Source organism: Orycteropus afer, unplaced genomic scaffold, assembly GCF_000298275.1.
Source record: "Orycteropus afer afer isolate SDZICR_OR568_19922 unplaced genomic scaffold, OryAfe1.0 scaffold00319, whole genome shotgun sequence".
NCBI lineage: Eukaryota > Metazoa > Chordata > Mammalia > Tubulidentata > Orycteropodidae > Orycteropus > Orycteropus afer.
The window spans coordinates 1,804,818-1,815,086 of NW_006921906.1; the positions used below are offsets into that span (position 1 = coordinate 1,804,818).

The 10,269-nt window shown below is 34.0% G+C and overlaps 1 protein-coding gene across 1 annotated transcript in view; it reads right to left on the reverse strand.

Annotated features, from left to right (window-relative positions):
• Positions 1-202: 202 nt before the first annotated feature.
• WAC (WW domain containing adaptor with coiled-coil) overlaps positions 203-10,269 on the reverse strand; it is a 116,240-nt gene continuing 106,173 nt past the window's right edge. Inside the window, exons 9-14 of the mRNA XM_007951922.2 lie at positions 8,821-8,943; positions 7,747-7,895; positions 5,322-5,440; positions 3,537-3,723; positions 1,813-1,940; positions 203-272 (exon numbers count right to left, since the gene is read on the reverse strand). Coding sequence (XP_007950113.1) covers positions 203-272; positions 1,813-1,940; positions 3,537-3,723; positions 5,322-5,440; positions 7,747-7,895; positions 8,821-8,943 — 776 coding nt within the window. The remainder of the gene's footprint in view (positions 273-1,812; positions 1,941-3,536; positions 3,724-5,321; positions 5,441-7,746; positions 7,896-8,820; positions 8,944-10,269) is intronic.

Genomic DNA, 10,269 nt, shown 5'->3' on the forward strand with positions numbered 1-10,269 from the left:
TACAAGAAATCTACATTTCAAGGGTTTTACAAATCAATCTTGTATCTTTCCCTTGAATTGACTCTCACAGACCCATCCCCTTGTCATTTCGTTTGCCCAGCTTAACGGTCCAAAGTCTACTTAAATGCAGCTCAAAAATGTTAAGACTGGGCAACAGATTTACAGTTTCTGTACTCAAAACCATGTGCAATTATTCACATCTTCACACCATGAAGGAATTCTGATTTTTTAGCTTTTCGAGTTCCTTAATTTGTTGTCTCAAAAATAGTATCCTGAAAAATAAAATAAGGCATTAGAATCTAAGTATTCATAAATTTCACAGGAAAGCTGAGCTTTTTAAACTACAAAAAATGTATTTTAAATAATTACTAATTAAGACTAAATAATTGAAAATTATCATTCTACAGTTAAGACAACAGAACCACACTGAATATATGATGACTATATCAAAATATACCAGGATGACAAAATTTACAGAACTTCTTAGTTTTCTACTATTATTTCTCAAAAATTAACTTGAATATATAAAAACTCATTTAAAATTGAGTTTTCTATATAGTTTCATTTTTTTTTTTTAAAAAAAAGAAAAGCAATAGACATTACACATAAGATCCACCCATATGTCATGTTTTCTGGCCACGATATAGTAAGACTATATAATTAAGTGTAAGCAACTAATCATTTTATAGAGCGGTTCTCAATGCAGATACAAGTGCACAAAAATGGAACCGAATCAAATCAAAGTGACATGTTGTATATTTAAAACAAACAAATAAAACACAAGCCCCACAGCTAACTAGATTCCAGTAACTTCATGAAGTATTTCCTATACTGACCTCTCTTTTCTGTGAACATTTATGACTATACCAGTGAATCTGATACAATCTTATCCAGGGTTAATATGTAACTGTGTATATACTGTTTCCCTATGTGTAATAAAGAATAATACAATTTAAAAATGTATTTTTTAGTCTGTCTAGCAAGTCAAAATGAAGATCACTTTTCTGTATGCTAGAACTCTGTTTACAGCAATCCCAGAGTTAAAAAGAAAAAAATCCCAGCGGTATTCAAACATACCTCCAGATGTTTTAAATAATCTAAGGTGGAAAAAACTTTTCCAAGTTTACTAAAAACCCCAACTTATTTAACCATTTGTTGCTTCATAGCAAGATTATCTCTGTGACCCAGTGACTTATATAGACAAGGTGTGAAACCACTGACAATGTGTCTTCAGTTTTGCAATAGGCATTTAAAAAATATCTTGCTATTTACTGAGATATAGATAACCTAAACTTGAGGGAAACACTAGATTAAGAAATATGAAAAGGAAAGAGTTTAGGTGAAGAAAGTAAGACAGCTGATATACTACACATCACTGAGCTTGCTGGGTAACTAAATTCTTGATATATCCAACTAATCTATCAATGACACACAGACAATATAAATGTTAATCTGAAATTTCAACTGAAATAAGCACCCTCAGCAAGAGGGCTGTTTGTAATTCAAGAGAAGCCTTTAAATTAATGGCAATCAACATTTTACCTTTAAAAAAATGAACATATTACCATATCTATAGTTGTAAGGAAAAGTCTGAAAAAGCATGTACCATGGGTAAAGAGAAATAAAATCTAGATGTTCTATCATTCACCAAGATTACTATTAAATTATGAAAAAGTTACATAATTATGGAACATAATGATAAAATATATCAAAAAGGATTTTCAATTTCATAAATCAAATCTGCTTTCTGCCCAATTCATTTTAATATACATAATTCTAAAAAAACTAAGTTATTTTCAGAGAAAAACTTACCTCTGCTCTCGTAAAGTTGCTTGAATTTCACATACTCGGACTAAAGATCTTAAATTTTTTAATTCAGTACATATTTCTGACATGTGGACGCTTCCCATGTTATGAGATTCTTCACGCAATCTTGATGCCTACAAAGAAATAAAAATTAAAATATTAAATTTCTGTGAGTAGAATTTTACACCAACATTAGAGAATCATCTAATTCTTTTCCCTTACATTCACAAACATGCTAGGTAAATCTAAAGGTAAAATTTACTTTTTCTTAAGAAAATGTCTCTAATGTTAAGACGGTACTCATTTTAAGACTTGCATTTCAAGTTTCTTGAGAAAACAGCACTCCAAATCTTTGGATAGTGTGTATCTGTAGACTAGAACAGATTCAGGAATTGATGTAAAAAATGCTTAATCAGCCAAAGGGATGGCAATTTCTGCAAGTTCAGGTACAGCAATGATAAATGGGTCTCACCATATTCTTATATCACATAAATTATCTAACTTTCAGAACATCCCATACGGTCAACTATCTGATAAACTAGAGATGAAAATGGCAGTAAGTGGAATGTCCTAAGATTCCTTACAGCAAAGCAAAATGTTTATTTGCCAGTCCAGTGGTACAATCATATAACACTGATAACTAACAGGATCTGAAACTACCAGAATCGCAAAGTAAAAAAAAGGATATTTTGCTTTGAGCCATGTCATGGTATTAACTGAATAACCCTGAGATAGTTTATTTGGTATTAAGAGCCTTACTGGCAAAATGGGAAAAATCATTATCTGAACTGTTTAGCAGTTTTAAGGAGTGGAGAAAATAAAGACCTTAGCACAGGGTTAAATCCTAAATATTTGATTAGTGGTAGCTATAACGGTAATTGTATTAAAATATTTTATGTGAAATCACAAAACGTTATTTCACAATCTATGGATATACCACATTTGGTTTATCCCTTCATATGCTGATGGACACGTGGGTTGTGTCCACCTTTTGGCTACTGTGGATACTGCTACAGTGAATATTGGTGTACTGGCAGTCCCCCAAGTTACAAATGTCCAACTTAGGACTGCTTCTACTTGCCCTTTAATGCAGGGCTTCAACCGCTTTCAATACAGCTGATGAAGTAAAAACAGGAACAGACGTGAATTTCTACACGGTAATCAGAATAGGAAAAATTACAGGTCAAAGCCCTGGAACGGGATACTTGGGAAGAGGCATAGCAAGGCCCTTCAGGAGCCTGACACATGAGACTGGATCACTGGCAGAACTGTGGAGAGCCACACACATTCAAAGTTGGAGAGCTGGCCACCATCTTTGAACTTCCTCAGTCATGACTGAACCAGGAAGAACCATTTCAAAGCCTTGCTCTGATAGAACCAAACACTACTTGAAAGAAATTCTTCATCACAGTCACCTTCACCTGTTGCACAATCAGCTTTTAAATCATTGTGCCTTTTCCTGCACTAATGTAAGGCTAAATAAGAACCATATATGCACTTGTTCCAACAGACCTGTGTCTTTCAGAGACACAGGAACTGATCTTTCGCTCCCCAGGAGAATGCCCACATATAAGTGCTTATCAAAAATCTTAAAAAAATGATGAGGTAATCTAGCAAGAAATCGGTTATTTAAAATATAGCTTTAATATAATGGTCCAGATTAGATTTTTCTAATAGTAAAATTAACTTCTACAAGCCTCTATTGTCCACATTTCATTCATGTAACATACTTGCTTCTCTGCATGATCTGCAGGCCATCCTTGTACATGTTTTATGAGATTTTCATTGAAATGTGCTGCTAGCGTAGGTGTTAATGAACACGTAGGTCGGGCAGATGAATTCTGTGGTGCAACTGCTGCATTTGATGCATTATTACTAGATGTATGATTTGGACCAGGTGATGGACTTCTCTGGCTACTGAAAGAGAAAAAATTGGATGTATGGTGTTTAAAAACAGTTTCAGGTATCTGAAATTTTATCTGTTAACACCTTCTACTAAAGATACCCAAATTCCTAAGAAAAATGTGTTATGTAAATGCAAAAAAATAATTAATTTAAAACTCACAGTATATTTACATCATGTATTTTCCAATACACTTTTGGAGGAAATTGCCCTTTTAACACTAATGGTAGACTCAAATTAAACAAAACTGTACTATCCAAATTCAAAAGCAAGACCTATTGACCTTGTAAATACCATAAACACCAGTGAGAATATAACTAAGAAATGGAATTAAGGTATATCCCAAGATTTTGTCTTAAATACAACATTTAAAAATATGAAAGGGGAGGGGAAATTACAGCCCCTGTTCAACAAAATACAGGAATTTATTGGTTAGCACCAAATAAGCGTAGTGGCAAAATAAGATAAAAAAAGTAGCGCTCTGACACGGATTACCTTCTTTTAAATTTGTATGGTTTGGGCCAGGGGATGAGGATATGGCGGTGAAAACCAAAAATTTAATCACCCAAGTTGATTTCCTACCTGCTTCACCAGACTTGGCTTTGAATGATTTTCAGTAATTTCCAAAAACTAAATCTCCCAAAGGATGAAGAGTTTTCATCACTGAGGATATTTAAAATAATACTGCAGCCTCTAAAGATAATTTAAAAGAAGAATTTCTCAAAAATGTTCTGAGCAATGGCAACATTGCTGGAGTAAGTAGACAGCTTCCCAAGGTGATTATTTTGAAGGGAATAACTCTCATTTGGATGTATATGCTCTGAAATGCTTGTTCAGAAAACAGTAATAAAAACAACAGTTTAATTATTTTGCCACTTTAGCATGAAATAAAAATAGGAATATGAATTAAATGAAAACCATTCATTTACTAAATTTCATTTAAAGTTGCACTGTTAATTATCAAAGATAAGTGACACTAGCATAGTGGCTAAAGCACTTGACTGCTAACCAGAAGGCTGGCGGTTCAGACCCACCAGCCACTCCTCAGAAGGAAGATGGGGCAATCCTACTTCCGTAGTGATACTGCCTTGAAAACCCAAGGAGGGGTCGCTATGAGTCGGGGCCGACTTGACGGCACATAACAACAACAACAAGTGACACTATAATACAGCACTATGTAACTACCTGAAAAGCAATCTGCAGCAGGTCAGTGCTAAAGCTAATAGGACAGCCTGACACACACCAGTAAGGAAATATGTAAGATTTGTGGTTTCATCGATATACTGAAATCTAAAATTGCTATGAGGAAGTTAGAAGTTATGTCATTCCAATAAAGTATTGTAAAAATATGTACATGTGAACTCTTTACGTAAGTATCACATATTTTTAAAGTCCTATCACTAAATAAAACTTTAGAGCAGAAGAGCCACTTTTTTGGGAAAACAACCCACACATCAATACTAGTGACAACAATCAATCTGTCTGGCTATCTATGGATCACTTCCACCATTCCATTTTATTATAGACATATAATATTCAAACAATATAGTATATGATATTAAAGAAAAAAATGAAACTTGTAGTCTCAACACAAACATCAACCTGAATTTACCTTGAGCGCTGAAGACTTCGAGGAGAAACAGGTTCATGCCCTTGCTGCTTCTCAGCAGGTACAGGCTGCTGAGTGGCTGACTGTGAAACTGGTCCTTGCTTAACTACTGGAGTACTAACCTGCAATTTCAAAATCTGTTAAGATAGGCTTTATCACAAAGTCAAAGAACATGGAAACTAGATAAAATTAAAGCTGCTCTTATCAATGAAGCTTTCCTACTATTCTTCAATGATTTAAGATGAGAGATTATCTTAATTCTGTTTCATAAATACTACTAAATTAGTGATAAATATATTAACACTGCAAATTACTACCATTTAGGCCTTATAACCATCCACTTCCCTTCCTAACCCAAATCTACTTAATTATCTTAAACACTGTAAAGTGCGCAGTTTTTAAGAAGTGGAATCAAATGATTTACCAAAGATCATATAGTTAGAAGACAGTCAAGTTTTGAAACGTAGACCGTAATTACTTTAGTAATACAACCAGCTAAGAAACAAGTTCTCCTGGTTGTTAGCCTAGCGTTCCAACAGACTATTTATCTTTGACTGAGTTACTACTACAGCAAAAAAATTAAGTTTCTATGTTACTACATCATACAATTATAATTGCAAAGATTTTAAACAAATTTGGATGTAATGTATAGATTGATTTATCTGAGAATATGTAATGGCCATACAAAATTCAACTTGAGAAGTTTTCAAAAAGATGTTACTCTACAGTGGTACACCAAAGGTCCATGACCACCAACAGGGATATATATATATACTATTAATACTCAGATGTGACTACAAGCAAGGTTTAAATATAAGCCCCAAACTAAAGGCAAAAATGGCAAGTAGGACTATTTCTAATAAAGTCCCATTAGCTGCATCCTTCCAGCAACATTTTTTCTGCATGTGCGTTTGTGTGTATGTGTGTGGAAGGGGGAGTGACTGATAAGTCTCACCAATAAATCTGGATAGTCCTGACAGTTCTGAACATTACCTGTGCATTCTGAGCAAGTCCTTTTATAAAAGACATATTTATAAGGTCTATATAAGATTACATGCCCCATTATTTTGAAAAGCAACTTTAAAGTTTTTGTTAATGCAAAAAGGTGATGGTCACCTGCTTAATGAATATGAAATGCTAGTTGCAAAAAACTGTAACAACAGTACTAGTTTCATGTTCAGCCACCATTCACTGTACGCTTAAAATATCACTCTAGAGATAAGTTTAACCTGTAAGATCTCTTGCTGAAGCCCAAATTTTAATTCTTCTTTCATCAAAATAAAGGCACACAATTAAAAATTCCTTAATAAACTAACAAACACAACTCATAATATTTTCAATCACTCTAGATAAACAAATCACCCAATAGAAGACCCAAAGGCTAGCCTCCAACCAATTTAAGCTAGCTTAATTTCAATATTCATTTTCCTATTTTCCATTAGTTCGGGAGGAACTCTGGTGGCACTGTAAGCATTGGGCTGGTAACCAGAAGGTTGGCAGTATGAACCCACCAGCTGCTTCACAGGACAAAGATGAGGCACTGTTTCCAAAATCATTTAAGATTTGGAAACTCTATGAGGGAGAGTTCTACTCTGTCCTATACAGTCACTATGACTCAGAGTCGACTCAGTGTAAGTGGGTTTGGGTTTTTGCTTTTGTTCAATAGTTTAATAACAACAGATGACCAAATTTTCAAACTGTGCTGAGGAGCTATCCACGTATAAGCTTTTGCTCAGATAAACACAGGCAGTACAGCTCAGTAAAAGTGGTTCTAGATTCAGAAAAATCTAGGTTTCAAAGTCCAACTCCACCACCAGAACTAGACTTTTATAAGGTTTAATTTTCTTATCTACTAAATAAACAGTTGTTTCTCATGATGGAAAAGTTAAATAAATAATGCACACCAAGGTCTTAGGACAGAAGATCACTTATTTTAAAAGTATTAAAAAAAGGTCACTGGAAAAAATGTTTTCTCATGTCCCTTACAGTTCAAAAATTCTATAAATTTTAAGACCTACACTGGCTAACCAGAAGGTTGGTGGTTCAAACCTACCAGCAGTTACATGGGAGGAAGATGGTGTAATCCACTTCCGTAAAGACTTACTGTCTTGGAAACCCAATGGGGGTCACTATTAGTCAAACTGACTCGATGGCAGTGAGTTTGTTTTTTTGGTTTACCCTCTTCATAATTCTGTCCATAGCATAGATCCCAAGCAAATAAAGGGAATGGAATCAGAAGAGTGCATGAAATTAAGTACAGATGTAAATAACCTGTCTGACTATTATCAGCCACCTATCCTTTCCATCAATAATGTATCTCATTCTAAAAGGCTTTGTTTACAACTCAGATTCTAATACATTATTAAACCAATTCTCCCAAAGTACAGTAAGTGGTTTCTTCCCCAAACTTCCCTCAAAGGCAACATACCTTTGGCTGTGATGAAACAGGAGGAGTACTAATCAAAGGTTTGATAGGAACTGTGTTAGTCTGAGGTGTGCTTATTCTTGGAGACACGTAAGATCTTGGGGATGATGCATCAGATGTTAAAGACATTGGAGACTGATTAGATGGCTGGGCTGGAAGAGAGGAAAAGAAAATTCAAATAAACCAAATATATGTGGAGAAAATCTTTGTATGTTGCCAGAAAGCCCATATTCTTCAAAGAGACCATTATCTGAATAAATCAGAATCCTGAGATACTGATTGGACAACACTGATCATATGAGCTACACTTCCCATGTGTTGAAGATAAGCACATGCAGTGGGGTCCTCTTTTTGAGGCTGTAATACAAAGCTAAGCCTAAACCTACTTTCACATGGTGAGGAACCGTCACGATCTTTTTATTTCTTCTTTTTTATTCCATATTTAGGGCCAGTTATCCCAAGTGGTCTACCTCATCAGGTCAACCAGAGGGTAGTAAGAGTTTTTTTCACCATACTTCAATTTTTTAGATATACTACTCCAGGCTCAGTTTATTTGTTTTCCAAACTGGGATTGAGGGACAAATCCACATAACCAAGTGGTCCTTTTACTTCCCATTTACTCATAGGTATATCTCTCTCCATTGGATGCCTTCATGGAGTAGAAGGACAGCTAACTCAAGGTAGGATTTGGGCATTTTTGCATTTTCTAGCCCAAAGCTACTTAATACCAAACCTGAAACAAATCTTCACTTCTAAACATATGTAGTTATTCATAAAGATTTAGGGCCTATCATAGTTTAATTTCAATTTTGGAGTAAAATATGTCATTAAGAACTTAAATTCTAAATTAAATATATACTACATAATAAATATGATGGCAATACCTTAAGATAAATATCTAAGTTTTTTTCATCTAAATTGAAAGTGAAAATACTACTATATATGTTAGTGTTACAAAATCAAACATAACATAAAATCATTATTATAGCTAATCTCTTTAAAGATTAATAAAAATCTTGCTATTAATGCAAAACAAAATCAAGGTACAATTTTAGAGATACCTAACAACATGAATACCTTGTGTAGAGAGTTGAGCAGCTTGAGAAATCAGAGAAGTTATGTTGAAAGCAGATGGTCCAGCAGTAAGAAATTTATGAATTATAGACTGCAGTGAGGCTTGTGTCACAGCTGCTGTAAGAACTGAAAACATATTATTTCCTAAACTCAAGTAAAAATACAAGGAGTAAGTGGCATTAATAAGAAAACTTGAAAACTCAAAAAGAATCCAGAAAAAACCCCAACTCTTAAAATAAAAATCTAGAACACAGTAGTAGTATGATGGATCTAAGAATCTGAAATTACTTAACTCTGAAGCAGAGAAAAAGAAGCAATGTTTTATAAGGAAAACAATAAAGTTTCCTTTACAATAATAAATGTAGATACTCAGTTAAAGAAAACCCTTTACTATAGGATTTCTTAAAACAAACAAACAAAAAAACATTTAACAGAACTTCTGATTATGCCAAAAACTTATCCACATAAAAGGAAAGTGGTTAGTATTAATTCATTTAACAAATGGTAGTTATTTCATGTGACTGCTTTATTTAGTAAGGACATCACTCAAACCTTTTATCAATATCGACCCCAAGCATCTTAAAAGAATAAAAAAAGCTAATATTTAGGAGTATCATATAATTTCCTAAGCATGAGATGATCTATCTATTGTTAATACTTTCCTGTAATTTCTACAAACTGTTTAAAAGCCACACTTTGCCTAAGTGAAACATTTATAACTACTGAGTAAGAAGATGGTATGCTACCTTAGAATAAAATCAAAATAGATAGGTTGAGGCCAATAAGAATAGAAGAGTAATGACCAACTAGCCTGAGACACCTCTATTTTTAGGATAAAGGAAAAATTTAACCACTTAATACTACTATTTAAATGTTATGTGGAAAACGCACATAAATAGAATTGGAGTACTCTAAACTGAAAATTTTGTAATACAAATGTTCTCTTATGACCTGAATGGTTTAGACTTGAACCCATTCACTCTTATTCAAGTCTATTTTCTTTTTTTTTCCAAGTCTATTTTCTGAGGTGCTTGCCTAAATACTTTAGGTAGCATGTTAAAAAGGAGTATTGGGAAAGTATTGGGGGAGTAAATTAGCTGAATTTGCGTAAGTGACATGTCCCTTTATACTCCAAATATTTACCCATACACAGATTTTTAGAAATGAAAAATGTTTTTCTATTCGTTTAAAAAAAAAGAAATAAATCACCACACAGACTAAGCACAAAGAATGGTTTATCCCCAGGAAGTCTTGAAAAACATACCAAAAAAATAAATAATAAAATCCAAATATAACTAGCTCAATTAACATTACACCAAAGGGCTTAAGCTATGTTGTTGTTAAGTGCCGTCAAGTCGTTTCCGACTCATAGCGACCCCATGCACAGCAGAACGAAACACTGCCCGATCCCGCGCCAGCCCCACAATCCCTGCTATACTTGATCCCATCATC